This window comes from Apiospora marii (genome assembly GCF_038362585.1).
Source record: "Apiospora marii strain CBS 49790 chromosome Unknown utg000001l_segment0_segment0, whole genome shotgun sequence".
Lineage (NCBI taxonomy): Eukaryota > Fungi > Ascomycota > Sordariomycetes > Amphisphaeriales > Apiosporaceae > Apiospora > Apiospora marii.
Genome location: NW_027117372.1, coordinates 4,700,490 through 4,720,022, shown reverse-complemented (window position 1 = coordinate 4,720,022; position 19,533 = coordinate 4,700,490). Strand labels below are relative to the sequence as shown.

Sequence of the window (19,533 nt, the reverse complement as noted above, 5' to 3'; positions counted from 1 at the left end):
TGGAGCTAGGGTTCACTAAAAACTCGTAGTGGATGCTCAATTGGGATGAAGAGTATGTCCCCACAGTTTGCGTGCTTTATTACCGGGCAATTGGCACTGTGGGAGTTTTCGATGTTTTGGCAACGAGGAATGAGGAAATTGCATGAGTATGATATAGTGTTTTTAGAGTCATGGAGCAGGAACTAGGCTACACCCAAGGCTGATTAGCTTGCCTCAGTTGACGACCTGCGCCTCATCTCACCCGCGCCGCCCTGCTAAGACTTAAGTGGACCCATGGCATTATCGACTGTCTGGACCACCACTTCTTCGTCTATGCCCGAACCATCCACGGCATCCCATTTCTCTCTATAGTGACTCATAGCCTGACGTGCCGTCATATCGTTTTTGACGAAGGCATCCAAAGCCCGCGCCGGAAATATGGTATGCAGGAGAAAATAGACAAACCCGCTAGCGACGAAACCGTAGACGAAGCTGAGGTCGTAAAGATTAGTAGCTCCGGTCGGCACGACAACATGGGGATTGACGGCAGATATGAAGCCTGGGAGCAGAGGTGCACAGCCAATAAAGAACTGCGTTGTCGCAAATCAGCCACGTAAGCTGAGATTTAATGGCAGAGAAGTAACTCACCGCAACAATAGATCGCCAGTTGACGCCCGCCGTATACCAGTAAATCCCCCGACTGCCACCGACATACAAGTCGTTCACCTTGATCTTCCTCCTATTCACGACCAGGTAGCTCGACACCATCATCCCCACCATCGGCCCCAAAAACACCGAGTAAGACGACAGCACCGTCAAGAAAGTCGTCGACGTATTCGCCAGCTGCCACGGGTTGACGACCACGCTGAGCAGCATCGTGAGGTAGGCCCCGCGCCGTATGTCGACGTACCGGGGGAACGTGGCGGCCAGGTCGAACCCCCCGCTCAGCGCGTTGCCGGGCACGTTGATGCCGATCTGCGAGACGACCAGGCCCATCGCGGCGAAGCAGCACGCGGCGCGGGTGCCCTTCGATCCGGGATTCTCGGCGATCAGTCTTGATAATAGCGACGGCGGGTTCCAGACCGCCTCGCCGCCGAACCGGTTCTGCGTCGCGGCCGTGACCAGGATGCCGATGACGCTCGACGCGATGGTGAAGACGGGGAAGTTGACGGCCTGGCTCACGATGGCGTGCCGGGGCCGTCTCGCGAAGCGGGCGTAGTCGTTCTGGTTCAGGATGCCGGCCGAGATGGCGCCGATTGTGGTCGTGACGATGCCGTAGACCATGAGCCAGCCGACGCTGCCTGTCTCCAGCGCGGCGCTGTTGCTATTGCTGATCGTATCACCAAATCCTTCGGGGCCCATGGTGGCGAGCGCCCAGATGAAGAGGGAGAGGAAGCAGACGATGGCGACGGTGCTGGCGGCGTAGAAGAAGGGGGCGAGCTTGTGGGGGCGGATCCAGGCGAAGGGGGCGCTGAGGAGCATGAAGAGGACGTAGCCGACGAAGTAGGCCGAGGTGGTGCCGGTGCTCGCGGCGAGGGTGTTGGGGATGTGTTGGTCCAGGTCGGGGTCCCAGGATTGCAGGATCACGTAGACGCATTCGCCGCCGATCCAGGCCGTGAAGCCGTACCATACTGGAGGTAACTATTTAGGAAAGGGGCTTGCCGTGATCGGATGGCGGGGATGTACTGACCTAGCGACAAGAAGATGCGGTTCCAGATGGCGAACTGAGATCCCCACATGCCCCAGACCATGCGGCTCACGACGGGGAAGCCCACTAAAAGCCATAGCGGTCAGCTCAGAGAACAAACGGAAAGGGGCAAGCAGGACTGACAGTTATAATATGCGCCCGGTAACGAGTTCAGCACGCAGAAGAAAGCCGACAACAGATTGCCAATGACGATGCAGATGATGGCCTGCCACCACGTCAGCCCCAGCGGGATCAAAGCACTGCCGGTCAAGTAAGTAGAGATGTTGATATTGGTCAGGAGCCAGGAGTTGCTGAAAGTCGAAAATACCCATGTGCGGCGTTTGGCCTCAATGGGGCGGATGTCGTTATTCTGTGGCAGCGGTCAGCAGGCGTAAGCGAAGGTCGGGGGGACGGCTCTCGCTCACGATCCATCGCGATAAGACAGTCCCGGATGACTGCGGGACCTCGAGCCTCTTGAGCCAGGATGCCCACATTTCGAATGTATATAACCTGAACGAGAAACGGGTAGTATAGCCTGGCACTCTGGTAAGTTTCGGGCACATGAATGGGAAGAATTTCAATGACCTCCGGTTTCGAGGCTATTCTGTGCATACTCTATTCTACTAGTTACCTACCGTATCGATAAACGTGCCGCCGTGTGACTTGGCTGCATGAAACGGGTGTAGATCTCATGCACACCCCGCTTCTGCAGCAGTGATAAGCTTGGAGATTAGCCCTGCAGATACAATCGACCCCCCCTGTACCACGCCCTCTCTAAATACGTAGTCTGTTTCCCGTACACCAGCCCAACAAGCGCCATAAATGCAGGTACAGATAATAGGTCAAGTCATGGGCTCCCATCCTACATTTATACAAAAAGTCAGAGTCGCGGGATGACAACGTCTGGTCTTCCCAACTCCATGCAGGAGCTCTATGTATACTTTGCGAAAACGACCAAAAGGGGCATTGTCTGAGACATGAATTAACCTCTATTGGCATGCTGATTTCACTTCGGCCCTAGCTTACTCCTTAGCCGAAACCTTGACCCTGTACTTGGCTACGTGCATCAGAGCTAGGGTATCAACATGCATGTCATGTATTACTGCCTGCTTACACAAGCTTGATATCCTCAAGCTGCCACTCCCCACGCTTGACCCCATCCCCAACCTCGCCCTCCATCACCCCATGAAGTCAACACTCCCCCACCACGCTCCAAGACCTCTCCTCACCCCCGCCCGGACGCAAAACCATAGGCATTCCGCACCCCTTCAACACCGCCACCCGATCCCCCGCCCGCGCCGCCGGCACCCCCAACCCAACCCTCCCCCCCTCGCGTCCCCACCAACCGCCGCCACGCCACCACATTCGCCGCCCAATCCAACCCCTCCTCCGGGAACGGCGCCGCCCTCCGCGGTATCACCTGCGGCAGATACGCCACCAGCCGATTCACCGCCACCACTTGTCTCAACGAGTGTCCACCGGGCAGCATCAGCTCCCCGTTCCGGCGCATGAAGTCGCCGAGCCCGAACCGGAGGCCCGGCCCACGCGGCCAGTAGGGGCAGTTCTTCTTCCAGAAGCGGGGGTCGAGGAGGCAGGGGCCCCACGCCGCGGGGGCGGTTTGTGTACCGGCGCGGGTGGTGTTGGCCACGAGGGTGCGCCAGAGGGCTTCGCGGAGGCCGGGGAGGGTGCCGTAGGCGTTGGGGGGAGGTGTATGGTTGCTATGGCTGCTGGGGCCGTTGTAGGGGTAGGTTTGGTCGACTTCGGAGAAGTTGAAGGCGGACAGGGTGGCGATCTCGTCGATGAAGACGGCTTCGCATCGCCATACGACTTTGCTGTTACTCAAACCGCTGCTTTCCAGTGCAGTTTGCAGCGGGCTGTTCCTGCGAGTGTTGTATTCGCTGAGGTTCCGATCTGCGTGGTACTCCCCCGGCAAGAAGGCAGATAGGGGCTGCTCACATAGACAACATATAGCCCAAGACGGAAGCTGGTGTGGGCAATGGGGCGTGACTGTCTCGAGAGTGGGGATGGGAAGTGGGACCCATAGGTTCGACCACCCTTTCTGTTTCCACTTCACCAGTACATCGCCTACGGGGCTGTGGACGAAACGTAGACAGTTCAAGTCACCACGGGCAAGGATCGCCCTCGTGAAGTTCACGTAGACCTCGGAGAGCTCCAATTTGTAGTCGGTGATTAAAGAGGCCGGTCCCAGAGTGGCAGCGATCGTCGGGAGGCCCAGGAGGCCGTAGACCTTGTCACGTGGCTCACTGGCCCCGGCGCCGCGGGAGAGGTAGAGAGTCTCGATCAGCGCTTCTGAGTCGATCTGCGTTTTGTTCTCTTGCTGTTTGCTGTCGATGATATCCCTCTCCGTTCGGCGCATCCCCGAGATACGCAGCAGAAGCTTCCACTGTCGTTCCGGGCACCCGCGGCGATCATGCAACCTCCGGTCCTTCAGGAGGCCGATCTTGCTTTCGTTCCAACCGCCGCCAGGCGAGGTTATGTGCTGTCCCATCTCCGTCTCAAGGCTTTCGATAAGGCGCGCTGCCATGTAGATGTTTCCTAGCGTCGTGCAATAGCCGCCCCATAGGGACCGGGGCATCCAGCTGTGCCATGGCAAGCTCTTGAAGTATCCAGAGGCGGTGCCAGTAGTTCTGCGCGAAGAAGCTCCGGAGGGCCAGGAACACCTCGTCCCGCCACGGAAACATGGGGTACGTGTCCATAGAGATGGGCGTGACGACGGCGTAGTTCAGCTTGTTCCGTGTCCAGAACTCGGCCAGGCGCGTCTCTGTCCGCATCTCCTTGGACAGCCAGGAGATGGCACCGAAGGCGGTCGGAGTGTGTTCAGTGGCCGGGCCCAGCCAAACGACCACCTGCCACGACATCTCGTAGATCTTGCGCATCATGCCCACCTGATGCCCCTTTTCGTCGTCATCTTGCTGGTTAATGCAAATAGCATCGATCCAGACCCGAGCGCCGCGCCGGATCCAATCGCTGCGTCGAAGCTCCGTCAGCAACGCGTGAAGATTCTCGGTAACCTCCATTTCCGCACCATCAACTGTAATCGTGCGAGTGAGGGTGGGAGCGCCCCAGGCATACGACATGGTGATGTACATGTCTGACAGGCTGTGCTTATTGCCACCCTCGACCGGTTCCGTAGTAGTTGTGGCACTGTGTTGTTCGGGGACTTTGGCCTGTTTCAGCTGACCACTGCTTTCGTCTTCAAACTGCATCTTCCTCCCTAGTCGACGATTGAAGTAACTACTGTAATCGTAGTCAGCCTGCTCGGAACCGGGCCAGATCCGGCTCTCTTTCTCCGTGTTTGGCCATCCTGCAGCGAATTTGTTGAGCTCAGCATGCGTGATACGACAACCAATCGGGCCTCCATCCCCCATGTGGTCCTTCGGAGGCGGATCAATGGTCAACAACCGAATCTGCCCCGGCTGTAAAGGGGCATATGCAAGCTTTTGTAGGCTGGGGGGCGGCATTGCCGCTGCTTGAATGAGCACAAATGAGAACGCGGTGAAACGCGACAAGTGGTGCTAGGTAAAAGAGATTCGTCATAGTAAGCTCTTGGGAAAAGGAACTAACAAAATGACCTAAAGGAGTAATTAACAACACCCCTGACCCCTTTTGGGCTAGATTTTGTGGGCCAAGTCGTGTGGCTCGTGCACGCCGGATCGATATTAATGAAACTCTCCAACCTAATACTTTCATACACACGACTCTAATACAACAAAGACACATGAAACAGTTGCATCCGTGTATGTATGGATGATGCAAGGCAGTATGTGTTGGCATTTCTAATCGGAGGATTGAGTTGATGGCCATTGTCGAGCCAATAGGCAGCCGTGCCTCAATGATCTATCTGAGACCTAATATTAAAAGGGGAGGGTCACATAACTTATTTTTCTGGTGAACCCCGTACTGGATAGACCCTAAACGTCTTTCAATTTGGGTTACGGGATCAACAAGAGTATTGAGAGCCGGCCAGGCTGGCCCTTTGACAATCTGGCGCTTCCTCAGTTCACTAATCAAGTATTATGTTACACTGCCCGTGGCGGCAGCATGTCGTACTTTCTTTGATGAGACGTAAGCCAGTTTCCCAGTCTCAAGATAAGATAAGATGGGGGCCAAAAAGTCAACTTTCTAGGTAAAAAAATGTACTTTTGCCGGGCTGCAGATACGAAACCAATCGAAACTTTTGAAATGCCGCGGTGACGCAAAGTACGACTACTCAGCCCTTTTGACGCACCGTGCCACAGTATTACGAATCTAGCCGGTCGATGGGGCGAGCAGATGCATCATTGTTATCATATAAAACACCACACCCCCCTCTCAGGTCGCTTGCAACCCATAACACCTACCTCTGTTTATTTTCTCCAAGTTTGGCCGTCTTCACACATTTATCGTCTCGGGGCACCATGCAGTCTCGAACCAACCAGAAATGCAGCAAGTGGGAGCCTGGGCTTCGAAAGCATATCCCCTGGACGGCTGTCTCTAGCCTCATTGGGTTTGTGCTATGTTGCGTCGCTTTGGCTACCATCCTGTCGACTTCAGACGGCCGGGAGGTCGTGAACTGGCCTCGACCCAAGCAAGAAATTCCCGTCTCCGTCATGTTAGCTCTCACAGTCAACATCGCCAATCTCTGCCTATCCACGGCCCTCTCGAAAGGCTACGAGATCGCTTGGTGGCTCCGAGCCTTGAAGGGGACCGAACTACGCCGTTTGCAATTTGACTTGGACATACAACGCCGTCTCTCTGCGATCATCGGAGAAAACACGAGAATCGACAGTTTTGCTGTAGCTGCCATCCTATCGTTCGCCGTTAGCGTCCTTGATGGGCCTCTTATTCAGCGGGCTTCCAGTGTGACCACGACCACATTCCAATCTGTTGATGTTGACGTGGAGGTGAATGTGATGGACAGACTATTACCAGCCAGCTTCAGTGCGTGGGAACTTCACTTGGGCGACGGCACCTTTTCGCCAATGTTCAGGAATATCAGTCGCGCCTTTACTAAGCGCGAGGAGATTCAGTTTTCTATCGATACATGCGGAAGAAACACAACATGCGTCTTCAAATTACCAGGCCCTGGGTTTGACGTGAACTGCAGTGAGGAGTTTATCAGGTACGATTTCATGAACTTCGCGAAAGAGACCGACCCAATCATGGATTCCAATGGTATCGCCCCCGATGCATTTTATTACCCACAGGTATTCGGCATACAGTTCAGTTCTGACAACAAATGGTCCATCAATGAACCCACCCGAATTACTGTAACCGCATCGTTTAAGCGAGACTCAGCATGCGTTGGCCGAATGTTGCGACGCAGCTGCACTCTACGTCCTGCCATGGTTCAGTATCCGGTTATCCTAAAGGGCGGCGTCGCTACTATAGATGACTGGCGTTCAGGCCAAAACGAAACCCTGGACATCACACAGGTATCAGACGGAGATAAAGTCATCGATGGCGGGCCCACCGGGCCATTTTCCGGAAGTATGCTTGGGGGCATGCTCATTTTCTTAAGAAACCTATACACCTCGAATGTCACGTTGCTACTTACGTCAATCTCGAATAACAGCCTCCCTCTTATAGCCGAAATATACGCTACGGACCAAAGCGCTTTCAACTATTTCAACTCGGACATTTCAACATACGGGAACTGTAGTATGACCTGGGGAGATCCTACCACCGACATCGTAAACACTGCGCGCGAGTTGATGTTCCGCAGCATGGTCGCATACTCCGAATACAATCGCTCTGCCGTGGCCCCAAGGCAACTCCGAGTAAGCCAGACCCGATCCGCCAACACTTACAAAAGCCACTACGAGTACCTTGGCATCACGGTCGCTTGCATGAGCTTGCAGGCCTTGGTAATATCCTACATGCTGTACGGATGGCATCGTCTCGGCCGCGACGTCTCACTGAACCCATTCGAGATTGCCCGAGCGATGGGTGCCACTGTTCTTCAGGATGGCAGCTCCAACAGCCGCATCGACGTCGCGCTGTCGCATCTGAGACGCGAGCAGTTCCGGTATGGAGAAGTCTTGCCGGAAACCTCCGATCCCTGGGCTGGGGTCGACCACAGTCAAGGAAGCGACCCCGAGACGAGCTCCCATGAGCTGTTGCAGCATGATACCCGAAGTGAAAGTGAGACTGCTGATGATGCCGTGGTGGACCAAAAGCCTCGACTGGGCCTGGATCGGGCGGAACGTGTGGGAAGTATAAGGCGAGGGGTTTTGTATTGAGATGGATGAGGTTGAATGCTGAATATGCACTGATGACCGATTCTGGAAGGCACTTCCGGATGCAGACCCATATATAGTAGTGTTACCGATGACCGGATTCATCATTCCCGGCGAACTTATACGGCCGCGCTGGAGAAAGTGATGTGGTGGGGTTGAATACGAGGTTACGTCGGACTTGACCCACTCGAATGGTTCGTCGGCAGTTAATTTACGGAGACAGTGGTTGAAGGATCGGCCGATAACTATCACATACCACATGGTCTTATTCATGGGAAACCTGACACGGGATGGTTTTACGTATATAGTTGCACTTTCATTTCGCCTGAAGGGTAGTTTGACTCAATTTTCCACCCCCAAATTTCGGCTTTGACGAGGCCTGATAGCCCCTCGCCTAGTCAGTCGCGACGATGCATACCATGCGCCCCCTTTCGGTGGCCACTGTATTTCTTCAGGCAAGCTCCGCCGCCGTACTGGACCTGCCAATTTGGTACCGCAATACCTATGTGAGTTGTAGATCAACGCAGAGTGCGCATACCCCGTCTCACCTCCGTCGCAGGCCTTGGTTCGGTTCCAGGTTGGGACACCAGCTCAGGACCATCTCCTTCTGTTCGACACGGGCAGCGGTACCTCGTGGATGGCGGACAAGAAGTGCGCCGATGGCGGTTGCTTCAACAACAGCGGGTAAGAAGATATCCAACCGCCCGCCCAAGCAACATCGAGACTGACAAGATTGACACACGACACAACAGCTTTCCACGCAACGGCTATGACGTCAATGCGTCGACCACGTCCGTCGACCTGGGAGTCTACAACTCGATCGACTACCTCGGCGGCGCGACGGGGGGCTATACCTACAGCGACTTCTTCGGGCTCGGCGACGTCTCCTGGAACCAGACCTTCATCGCCGCCAACCAGAGCTCCTGGTCCTGGATCCCCGGCGACGGCTTCCTCGGCATGGGCTTCTCCTCCATCGCGCAGCCGGCCACCCAGACGGTGGTGGAGACGATGATCGAGGAAGGACTACTGGACGAGCCCAAGTTCGGACTCTACTATGGCAAGGAGTTCAATTTTACCGGAGAAGCCGGGGACGGACCCGGGGAGGGGATCCTGACCCTCGGCGGCTCGGAGGAGGAGAAATACGTCGATGGCGACATGACGTGGCTCCCCGTCCGCAAGGACCTCAACGGGACCGTGTACCAGCTCTGGCGCTCCACCCTCCGCAAATTCACCGGGACCCGCCATGCCGGCAACATCGGAGGGCCGGCGCTCAACGAGACCCTAGAGTGGAACGCGGGCCAAGCCAACGGCGTCTTCGACACGGGGGCCGGCACGATCTCGGTGCCCGACGGCCGCATCGAGGCCATCTACCGGTCCATCGGGTGGAGCTACGACGACCTGTACAACGGGCGGTACATCCCGCTCTGCACCGACTTCAACACGTCGTGGGCCGTCACCTTCACGTTCTCGGATAACGGCGCGGACTTCTACGATGTCTCCATCACGGGCGACCGGCTGGCGCGGAACGGGTTCGCCGGGCGCGGGGACGCGTGTTTCCCGCCCTTTGACTCTAGCGGGAGCGAGGGGCTCGTCTTGTTCGGGCAGTCGTTCATGCGGCAGTTCTACACCGTCTACGACTTCGGCGGCAGCCGGGTCGAGGACTACAAGCCGCGCATTGGGTTTGGGGAGCTGAAGGCGGAGTTTCGGCCGCCCATTGAGGATGGCAAGGGGAAACGGCAGTAGAATGCGGGAGGAAAAGGGGGGGAGGTGGATGGGGAAGGTGGTACCAAAAGAGCGGGGACGTGCAGGCGGGTAATCCAGGGATCTTCGGCATATGCTAGCGGCGTGACGGGCAGCTGGCGTCAGTTGGTAAGGGTGATCGGTGACGTTACTCATCTGGGTTATTACACGCTCTTTCCTATCTACCCCGCCAAGAGTATATAAGCCGCCAAATGCACTCGGGTAATGACAGCATCTGATGATCATTTTCTACTTGATCGGTTCTCATCGAAATTTCCGATAACAACCCAAAGCGACAACAGTCCGACACGAGCATGAGTGACGGCAAGAAGCACTTCGTAATCGTAAGCCAAATCTCTTCAGCGAATATCCCGGGATAATAATACTTATGACCATAGGTTGGTGGCTCCTTGGGCGGACTCGCCGCCGGCCTGGCGCTGCGGGAGCTGGGCCACGACACGACCATTCTCGAGCGCAACCCCACCCCGGTCTTGGAGCACCAGGGGGCCGGCATCGTGGCCGGCGGGGACACGCTCGCCTTCTTCCAGAAGTACAACCGATGCGACCGGCCCATTGCGGTCACCTCGCATCGGAGGCAGTACCTGGACAGGGACGGCAATGTCACCCACAAGGAAGACATGGACCAGAATATGACGTCAGTATGTGATGCCTCACCCCCGCTACTCCCCCGCCGGCTCCTGAACGCCCGGCTGGAATCAACTATATACTGATATGTCGGCAGTGGGATCTGGCGTATTATCTGATGCGCGCCAACTACGATGGAGTCGAAAGCCCCTACTGCAAGGTACCGACTGGGAAGCCGACAGACGGGAAGACGGTGCACCTCCACGACCGCAACGTAACGGCCATCAAGGAGCTCGACGACGGCGTGGAGGTGTTCTGGAAGTCAAGCAGCGGCGAGGAGGGCCGCATCCAAGCCGACGTCCTGGTCGGGGCCGACGGGCCCAGCTCCACGATCCGCTCCATCCTGGCGCCCGAGGTGCAGCGCGTCTACGCCGGCTACTGCGCCCTGCGCGGCACCGTCCCCGAGGGCGAGGTCAGCGCCGTGGCCCGCGAGGCCTTCTGCGAGAAGTTCACCTTCTTCCACTGCCGCGGCGTGCAGATCCTCGCCTACCTGATCCCCGGCCCAGACGGCACCGTCGAGCCGGGCCGGCGGCTCATCAATTTTGTGTACTACACCAACTTCCCCGAGGGCTCGCCGGAACTGGCGGAGATCATGACGGACAAGCACGGAAAGCGACACCGCATCACCATGCCGCCCGGCCTCACGGACTCGACGGCGTGGGAGAAGCAGCGGCGGATCGCGCGGGAACGCCTCCCGCCGCAATTCACCGAGATTGTCTGCGCGACCCGCAAGCCGTTCGTGCAGGCCGTGACCGACGTGCTGAGCCCGGACCACGAGTTCCTGGGCGGCAAAGTAGTGCTGATCGGCGATGCCTTGGCGGGGTTCCGGCCCCACACCGTGGCATCGACGTCGCAGGCGGCGTTCGATGCTATGGTGCTCGCCGACTATGTCGAGGGGAAGGTGTCGCGGGAGCGGTGGAAGCGGGAGACGCTCGGGTTCGCGCGGTATATACAGAAGCGCGGGGTGGAGATGGGGAACCGCAGCCAGTTTGAGGATCTGCCGTTGGGGGAGCATATACATGATCGCAATGTCGCGTCTGTCCCGCGAGAGAAGGAGGTTTATCCAGATTGGGCGACGGCCATTTGAGGTTATTGGGTCAATGAATCTAAAGAATTGCAGTGTAGCGTAAGTATGTAGACTCGGCATTCTTCGAGACCAAAGCGTACTTTTTTTAACAGGGGAAAAAGGGGGTACTATGAACCTAAAAAGGGGTAATAAGTATGCTTGCCAACCATGAGTCCACGAAACCTTGATAGGAAGGCCGGTTGCAATCAATCAGCAACCTTGCGTTATATTATTTCCTACCTTTACCGCTAGTGAGGACATGTGCTGTTTTTAGGTCAATTTCAAGTCAGCTTGACAATCCCTCAACTGATGGAAACTTGACTCGAGTAACAGGGAAACAGGTTGAAATTGAGTGCGTTTCTGCGTTTATTTTCCCTCTTCCCAGACTTAAACCCTTCGTTAACCGATGCCTGTTGCTCCCAAACCGCGCGAGTTTCTGCCGAAGACGATCAAAACACACCACGAAAATCCAATTTTTCAGCCTCTTCGAAAAACCTCAAGTCCAACCGCTGCTTTTCTCTACTGAGCACTTGACACCTTCTTACTTCCGGCTCCTCACTTTCCAAAAGAGGTTAGTCAGTGGCTTTATTTCATATGAGTGTCTGGCTATACTGCTGCGGCAATATGCAGCTCCCGCGAGTCAGGCCCTCCTCTCCTCGCGAGGCCGCCGCGCCGCCACCCCGGACGAATCCGGAACGACGAAAAGATGAGACGCCAAGAGCGGCGGCACACAATGAATCCGACAACACGAATCTGCGGGACCCGCAGAACTCCCAACACCTCGCCGTCTTCGCCGACGCCCTCTTCCGGTCCCTGCCCTCGAACCTGGACCTGCGCGGCTTCGACGGCATCGCTGCGGCCATCGAACAAACAATCAAAACGTACTCGTTCACGGTGGCGGCTCGCGATGGCGATGGGGAGGGAGAAGGGGAGGGGGAGGAGGACCCCCTGACCGAGGCGACGTGCCGGCGGCTCGGGTATCTGATGTACCGCCACCGCCGGCGAGTGGTCGCCATCATTCGGCAGAGGTACGTCGATGCCGAGGCTGAGGCGCGGCTCGAGGGTTTACTGCAATCGAGAGGTGTGGCTGCGGATCTGAGGGAGGATGGGGTTGTGGAAAGGGGCGACGAGACGGGACCAAGCGATGTTGACTGAGTTTGATAGTATTAGTGCAAATGACAAGAGCGAACTATAAGATTCTTGACATTTGTTTACTTACTATATATCCAGATACGAAGGCCCAGAGGGAAAGGGGAGATGGATAGCGCGTTTTAGTACTACACTGTAAAGCAATTATTGAGTCGCCAAAAGCATCACCTCCAGATTTAACTTCTTAGGAATCCACCTTAAACGAAATGGTTTAGTTATTTTGGAACAGCTTCAAGAGTTTCGTTATTCAAAATCTGATATATGCCCAATAGATAATGCCCAAAGTGCTGAGCTCAATCCCCTTGCCACGAAGACTGACGCCTACTGAAAATAATCATTGTATACATACAAATCTAGCCACACGTGTACACCGGCGTCTCCGTATGCCAATAAGCATACAAATTCCTGTTCCCCTTGCGGTCCACCCTGGCCCGCCGCCGCTTCTCCTCCTTCTGCGCCTTCTCCTGGTGCCGGAGCTGCGTCGCCAGGAGGGCGCGCTGCTGCGCCGCGGGCAGGTGAATCAGCGTGCGGCGGTCGCCGGCGCTCATGCTAGACAGCTGGTGGGTCACCGCGGCCCGCTCCCGCTTTTCCCTTTTGGATAGTCGTGCTTGGCTGTTGCTGTGTTGGGAGTCCGAGTCGGAACCATCCCCCTTTTCCTTCGCGTCGGGCTCTGCTTGGGAGTACTCGAGCTGCGAGGCCAGAGGTTTTCGCGTCCGGCGCCGGAATTGCTGCGTGGATGAGGGGCCGGTCTGTCCCGGTGATGACTGTTTCGATATGATTTTGCCCGACGGCAGACGAAGCGAGGCTTCATCGGCTTGTACGGGCTTCGTATGACTGGAGCTTGTGGTTGTGGCCCTAGTCTCTTCGTCCTGGGTTTCTTCCCCTGCTTCATCACCCTCGTCCTCTTCCGGCTCCGAGAAATCGTAGAACTCGGCAAACTCGGAGTCGTCTGATACGTCGAACCGGCAGTGGCCCTTGCCAGTCATGTGTTGTTGCACGGCTTGCACAGTAGCCCTAGTTGTCCCGCAGTGTATGCACTCCCGGTACTCGGAGATAACGAGATGTAAGTACTTGAAGAGAGTTTCTAGGTCGACGATCAGGCTCTCCTGGTACAGGACAAATAGGCCGTGCGACTTTTGCATATGTGTGACGCTGTCGGAGAAATTGGTAAAGGAGTTGGGGCAGAAGAGGCATTGCCCAGGTGTGAATGATGGGCGCATGGCGGCGTGGAGGGAGTCAGTTAGGAGTGTCGAGCTGGTTTCGGGGCCCGAAGAGAGGCTCATGGTGGTGGTGGTGGTGGTTGCAGTCGTTGCAGTTGCCGTAAGTGGCATTAGTTTGGTGTGTTTGAAGGTGGTTGCTGTTTCTGGGACGAGCTGGCTCAGGGGTAAACTTTTGTCGTTTGTAGAACTGGTTAGGCTGATTGAATTGGGTTGAATATGATGGAAACAAATCGAATCGGACAGAAGTTCTATCTGTTCTTATATAAGTTCCATGGCTAGACCAGATCTTGAATTGGTCTTTCTTTCTACATCGTATTAGTGGTATCTGCCCAGAGTCTGTCTGGTGTTACCAGCAGCGGCCGAGACTCAAGTCTGAAGCCCGACTAATACTGCACTAAATCAACGCTACTAGTCCGCTGGAGCGGCAGACCCACTATATCGCACCAATCAAACGACCGGTCAGATTGACGAGGTATGATTCATAATGACCAACGACGAAATCAGCGCCAATGCGGCCTTTCACGGTCCTGCGGCAACTACGATAACAAAGGAGCCCTTTTCAACTACCAAGTGTTGGAGACAAGATGAAATAAACAAGCAAAGATTAACTCCATAGGCATGGATGAATAGGTTGGAACAACATTAGTCTGGCAGCTAATTGATGCAGCTCAGTCAGGCCGTGTCAGGTGGCAGCGGCTGCTGCCGGCTGCCGCTTCCAAAGATGTAAGTCGGTTGAGTGAGGGGTCAGGGGTCGGTTGGCATTGAGCTTATGCCGAGCTTGCAACAGCTTCCTTATGGCAGCAGTTACAATGAGACTTGAGGGTCGGACTTTGATTCCCAGATACATCCACACCTGCGAATAACAAACATACAATGGCAGAACTAGATCTGGCCGCTCTTCGCACGTTCTTGATCGACGTGGCCAAGGAGGCGGGCCGCATGATTCTCGAAGCCAGCCAATCGCAATTAAAAACAACGGCCAAGACCAACAGCAAGTTGAACGAACGCATGGGTGTGTCGCATCCACCTAACCTATTGACAACCTCTCTTCACAGGCACCGACGTCGTCACAGAAACAGACAAGGAGGTCGAGTCCTTCATCTCGCAGCGACTCCGGGACAAGTACCCAACCTTTGACTTCCTGGGGGAGGAATCCCACATGGCCGGCCAAAAGATCCGCGACGACGTCCCGACCTTCGTCGTCGACCCCATCGACGGCACCTCCAACCTCGTCCACCACCTCCCCGACGTCTGCGTCAGCATCGGCCTCGTGTCTGCCGGCCGCCCGGTCGTCGGCGTCGTCTACAACCCCTTCGACGACGAGCTCTGGGCCGGGCACCGCGGCGGCGGCGCCTACGTCCAGAAGGGCGACGAGCCGGCCTGGACCCTGCCCCTCTACGCGCCACCCTTCGAGGAGGCGGAGGATGGGGGAGGTCGTCTCACAGGCGCCTGCATCGGCGTGGACTGGGGCAGCGACCGCGAGGGCCCCGAGTTCGCGCTGAACCTCCAGGTCTTCACGACGCTGGCGCGCACCCGGCGCACGGGCGGCCGGTTCGTCAACTCGCTGCGCTGCGTCGGGTCCGCCGCCCTGGCCGTCTGCCGCGTCGCCGCGGGCCAGCAGGACATGTTCTGGGAGTGCGGGTGCTGGGCCTGGGACGTCGCGGCGGCCTGGTGCATCCTCGCGGAGGCGGGCGGGGCCATGGTCGACGGGGGCGTGCCGGGGAATTGGGACCCGCCCGTCGACAACCGTCGTTACCTCGCGGTCCGGCCGGCGTCGGCGGGGCAGAGGGAGGCGGTGGAGGAGTTTTGGTCGGTGCTGGGGGATGAGCGGTCGGGGTATGGTCCGCCATAGTCTTGGAGGAGAGGAGAATGAGTGCGACCATGTATGATGCACGTGATCTATATGGTGTGATTAACCCGAAATTCACCGTGTTTGCTTTGTCGGGTAAGCTCCATGCATCAATCTACATGACAATGAATGCAAGTTTCCGAGGCCTCATTCCTTGGTGTGATCTTGAAGCACTCGCCAAGTCCTTTCGGGATCCTAGCGGAGGCTCTGCTCGTACCTGGTCAGTCCGATGTCTCAAACAGGGCGGGCGGGCTCTTGAAGTCAAAAGAAATCAGACGAACTTACCACCACATGTTCCCTCGATCTCTGAAACACTTGTTTTATCAAAATACCCAGGGATACAATTAGCGTTCAGTTGACAGCTATCGGCCGAATGGCTCGTCTTCTATCCGTATTCACTCGTTACGTAACCGAGTGCTTCTGGAACCAGCAGTGGAAAGATCCATCAGGCATCCGAAGCCCAACGTCGAAGCTTTCCGTATGCGTCCTCGTATGGTTCTGAGAACCAGTCGGACGGGGTTTCAGGGGACGAATCAGACTGACCTGCCCGCATGCGTATGATAAGTCATCTCACGATAGCAAAGGCGAGCCGGCTCGGGGTATCTTCCGGTCCAAGTGGAGCGTATTCGGTTTCAAACATCCTTTCTCAGGAGATCGCCGATCGTTGTATTCGTAGTGTGAGCAGAGAAATATGCGCAGGGTTGTCACATGGATGAAAGTAGAAAATTGGTGGATTGGTGCGTTAGATGAGCTGGAAGGTTACGGTATACGAGACTGTCCTATTCCTCAGAATATTTATATAAAATCGTCCTCATCGACTCAACTCCGAGATTAATCAGCACCCAGATTGCCTACCCAGACTTAACAACCTCCTTCAACTACAAGATCCAAATTCCTTAGGCACATGATACATTTGGCCTTATATTAAATATGTCTTCGTCTTACACCACGTATATCCCCAGCCTCGACGAAATCGAGCCCCTCGTCACCGAGATCAACGCAAGCTACCATGCCTACATGCGGGCCACCTCTGCCTCCCCCAGCAGCGACTCGAGCCAGGAGGACGAACACGCCCTCCTGGAGCAGGCCGCCGCTCTCGGGAAGGCCGCACGGCAGTTGCGGGCCCTGGTGGCCGATCCCAACGACTGGATGATCGAGGCCTGCTGGTCCTACCTCGACGTCGCGGCGCTCTCGTCCGTGATATCGATGAAGATCCCCACCCTCATCCCGGCGGAGGGAAGAGCCACCGCGGAGGAGCTGTCCAAGGCGACGGGAGCCTCGGCGGATATAATCAGTACTTACAACCCCACCCACTCACCCTTCAATGTCATTTTGATTCCGTGGCTGATACAAAGAGCAAACAGTGCGGGTCATGCGCCAGTGCGGACACCGCTCCATCTTCAGGGAAACAGCCCCGGGGTGTTATGAGCACAACCACCACTCGCGCCGGCTGCTCGACCCGCACTTTTGTGCTTTCATGGACTACATGTAAGTGATGAGGTGTTTCTGGGATTCGTTGGCAATAGGTTTCTGGTCGGTGGGACTAATCACATGCCGTTAGTGCGGACGATGGAATGCTGACCGGGGCCTACTTGACCCGGAACCTGGCCAAGACCAACTTCCACGTCGGCCCCGACAACACGACCACCGCGTTCTGCGACGCCTTCAAGAGTGAGCTTCCCTATCTCACATTCCTCCCGTCCGTTTAATCCTTGCTGAACCCTCTCGCCAGCCCGCGTCCCCATCTACGAGTACTACGGCACCGTCGACGCCGCGCGCGGCGAGCGCTTCTCGCAGGGCATGGTGGGCTACTTCGAAGCGACCGAGCGGCCGATCGAGACGCTGTTCCCGCACTTCGCGCAGCTGCCCGCCGGCTCGACCATTGTCGACATCGGCGCCGCGACGGGCGCCAACGCCATCCGCCTCATCACGCTGTACCCGCAGCTCAACTGCGTGGTGCAGGACTACGGCGACATCGTCGCGGCCGCGGCGCGCGCGGCGGCGACGCTGCCCAAGGCCGTCTACGACCGCGTCGTCTGGGACGGGTACGATTACTACACGCCGCAGACGCAGAGGGGGCGGCGGTTTACTTGATGAGTCATATTCTCAACGGGAATACGGATGAGTTAGTCTTTGCTCCTCCCCAATTACACATTACACGTCCGGACCAAAACTAACAGTACATGCCCACCCCCACAGCAAATGCGTCAAGATGTTCCAGAACGTCGTCCACGGCATGACGCCCGGCGTCTCGACCCTCCTGATCCTCGACTGGGTGGACCCGCCCTCGTTCGGCGAGGACCGCCCCCGCGTCTTCGACTCGCTCGACCTGCACATGATCGCGCAGACCAACGTGTACTCGCGCAGCCTGGCGCGGTGGGACGCCATGCTCAAGCGGGCCGACCCGCGGCTGGTGCGGTACTACACCAAGGTCGAGGACAACGGGTGTGCGGCGCTGGCGGTGCGGTTGGAGTGAAGGGGAGGGAGGTGATGTCGTTGGGTTGCGACGTGCTTTCTCTTATTGTTCTTCCGTTTTTCTCTTTACCCTTTTTTTATGTCACAGATAGAGTAAATGCTAGGCCAGACCAGCAAAAGTACCGAGGAAGATAACCCCTGCTAGTAACATCAATCGATTCCTGCATGTCCACGAGTTTCACCAACTGAGTGGAGGAACATAGGTCCACCATGGTCTGGTCCATACCTTGTTACAGACGCATGTGTATTATTAGTTTTGTTTTTCTTTTTTTTTATACATATTTTCTGTTGCAGAAACAAATATTCCCTTATGACTGCAGCGACACAGCCTTCTATCCCGCCAGAACCCAAGACAAGACCCCAAGCACCACAAACACGACCCCTTTGACACCAACATCGCCCACCCGCCCACCGGGCGCAGCGCTAGCATTCTTGACCGCAATGACTCGAGGCGCGACAAAGCTCTCGTTGCTCGCCTGCCGGCCCTCTCGGCCCAGGCAGTTTTGGAACGCGGTCTCCCAGCTGGCCTTGGCGAACGGGGAGCCGATGTCGTCGTCTGGGCCCAGCCGGCACCACGTGTAGCAGCCCTCGTCCTTGGCGACCTGGGGGGCGCAGCACCGGGTCATGGCCGTCACGTTGGCCGGGGCCCAGTGGCTTTCGATGTAGGCGTAGTTGTCGTTGGGGGGCGCGACGCCGTCTAGGTTTCGGGTGTGGCAGGATATGTTGAAGCCGGACATGGTGAGCGATGGACGGGGAGCAGGCTATCTCTGTCTTGTCTGGATGGGATGTGTTTAGATTTTGTTTGCTGTTTATAAGTTGTTTTGTAGGTACTGACCCCACTCTGCTGTGTTCATTATCTGTTAGGGATCGTCTAAGGCGTCTGGGAGAAAGGAATGAGCCTAAATATGAGAAGTCCGCGGCGGTCCTAACCTATCCTGAGGGGAGAAAAGAGATTTGCGGCGCAGTTTCCAGTTGCTCCGGATTGACGTAGGCCAAGGCAGTTGGTCATACATAAGACAGTACTTGCGCGACTGGGATACTGGGGGGCAGTACTATCTTATCAATTGGTGTTTTCTGTGGGATTCACAGATTGGTTCGATATGTGCTATTAATAGGAAACGCTGACAACCAACAAGACCATTCCTGCATCCCGCTTCACCAGGTCGCTTCATACACGCCCGTAGGCTGACGTCATTCAGATTTCTATAGTAGGTCGATCTTCTCGTGATAGTGGTGATCGTTCAAGATGTTCGAGATCACATCAAAGACAAAGGAAAGTGATACCGGAGACTCCGCCAAGCTTGTTGTTGTCGTGGGGGCCCGACATTCCGACCAATGTGTGGGAGGGATTGGTAGAAGACGCGGGAAAAGGCAAAGGGCTTTGGGTCCGCGGCGCAACTGATTTGCGACCCAAAGTACTGGCACACTCTATCTCTACGCCATGTCCATCAGACACAGCTCTGGGCAACCCCCTGAGAGGTCCT

The 19,533-nt window shown here is 56.3% G+C and overlaps 11 protein-coding genes across 11 annotated transcripts; 6 read left to right on the top strand and 5 right to left on the bottom strand.

The window, feature by feature from the left end:
• Positions 1-254: 254 nt before the first annotated feature.
• Positions 255-2,160, bottom strand: PG985_001541 (uncharacterized protein; the record flags this gene model as incomplete). The annotated part of the gene is made up of 5 exons (XM_066821310.1): positions 255-569; positions 628-1,610; positions 1,670-1,753; positions 1,811-2,036; positions 2,092-2,160. The coding sequence occupies 5 exons, from the start codon at positions 2,158-2,160 to the stop codon at positions 255-257; spliced, it is 1,677 nt and encodes a 558-aa protein (XP_066692189.1).
• A 731-nt stretch (positions 2,161-2,891) lies between these two features.
• PG985_001540 (Phosphoribosylaminoimidazole-succinocarboxamide synthase) lies at positions 2,892-4,175 on the bottom strand (the record flags this gene model as incomplete). The annotated part of the gene is made up of 1 exon (XM_066821309.1): positions 2,892-4,175. One exon carries the CDS (start codon positions 4,173-4,175, stop codon positions 2,892-2,894), a length of 1,284 nt encoding a protein of 427 aa, XP_066692188.1.
• Positions 4,176-4,182: 7 nt separating this feature from the next.
• On the bottom strand, positions 4,183-5,148 carry PG985_001539 (uncharacterized protein; the record flags this gene model as incomplete). Its single annotated transcript, XM_066821308.1, has 1 exon — positions 4,183-5,148. One exon carries the CDS (start codon positions 5,146-5,148, stop codon positions 4,183-4,185), a length of 966 nt encoding a protein of 321 aa, XP_066692187.1.
• Positions 5,149-6,084: 936 nt separating this feature from the next.
• Positions 6,085-7,908, top strand: PG985_001538 (uncharacterized protein; the record flags this gene model as incomplete). Its single annotated transcript, XM_066821307.1, has 1 exon — positions 6,085-7,908. One exon carries the CDS (start codon positions 6,085-6,087, stop codon positions 7,906-7,908), a length of 1,824 nt encoding a protein of 607 aa, XP_066692186.1.
• A 416-nt stretch (positions 7,909-8,324) lies between these two features.
• PG985_001537 (uncharacterized protein) lies at positions 8,325-9,648 on the top strand (the record flags this gene model as incomplete). Its single annotated transcript, XM_066821306.1, has 3 exons — positions 8,325-8,411; positions 8,465-8,589; positions 8,658-9,648. 3 exons carry the CDS (start codon positions 8,325-8,327, stop codon positions 9,646-9,648), a joined length of 1,203 nt encoding a protein of 400 aa, XP_066692185.1.
• Positions 9,649-9,959: 311 nt separating this feature from the next.
• On the top strand, positions 9,960-11,377 carry PG985_001536 (FAD/NAD(P)-binding domain-containing protein; the record flags this gene model as incomplete). The annotated part of the gene is made up of 3 exons (XM_066821305.1): positions 9,960-9,989; positions 10,044-10,304; positions 10,388-11,377. The coding sequence occupies 3 exons, from the start codon at positions 9,960-9,962 to the stop codon at positions 11,375-11,377; spliced, it is 1,281 nt and encodes a 426-aa protein (XP_066692184.1).
• Positions 11,378-11,980: 603 nt separating this feature from the next.
• PG985_001535 (uncharacterized protein) lies at positions 11,981-12,511 on the top strand (the record flags this gene model as incomplete). Its single annotated transcript, XM_066821304.1, has 1 exon — positions 11,981-12,511. One exon carries the CDS (start codon positions 11,981-11,983, stop codon positions 12,509-12,511), a length of 531 nt encoding a protein of 176 aa, XP_066692183.1.
• A 347-nt stretch (positions 12,512-12,858) lies between these two features.
• Positions 12,859-13,788, bottom strand: PG985_001534 (uncharacterized protein; the record flags this gene model as incomplete). The annotated part of the gene is made up of 1 exon (XM_066821303.1): positions 12,859-13,788. The coding sequence occupies one exon, from the start codon at positions 13,786-13,788 to the stop codon at positions 12,859-12,861; it is 930 nt and encodes a 309-aa protein (XP_066692182.1).
• Positions 13,789-14,598: 810 nt separating this feature from the next.
• Positions 14,599-15,577, top strand: PG985_001533 (uncharacterized protein; the record flags this gene model as incomplete). The annotated part of the gene is made up of 2 exons (XM_066821302.1): positions 14,599-14,737; positions 14,781-15,577. 2 exons carry the CDS (start codon positions 14,599-14,601, stop codon positions 15,575-15,577), a joined length of 936 nt encoding a protein of 311 aa, XP_066692181.1.
• Positions 15,578-16,504: 927 nt separating this feature from the next.
• On the top strand, positions 16,505-18,050 carry PG985_001532 (uncharacterized protein; the record flags this gene model as incomplete). Its single annotated transcript, XM_066821301.1, has 5 exons — positions 16,505-16,900; positions 16,956-17,062; positions 17,136-17,245; positions 17,307-17,619; positions 17,774-18,050. 5 exons carry the CDS (start codon positions 16,505-16,507, stop codon positions 18,048-18,050), a joined length of 1,203 nt encoding a protein of 400 aa, XP_066692180.1.
• Positions 18,051-18,381: 331 nt separating this feature from the next.
• On the bottom strand, positions 18,382-18,786 carry PG985_001531 (uncharacterized protein; the record flags this gene model as incomplete). The annotated part of the gene is made up of 1 exon (XM_066821300.1): positions 18,382-18,786. The coding sequence occupies one exon, from the start codon at positions 18,784-18,786 to the stop codon at positions 18,382-18,384; it is 405 nt and encodes a 134-aa protein (XP_066692179.1).
• Between the last annotated feature and the right edge of the window lie 747 nt (positions 18,787-19,533).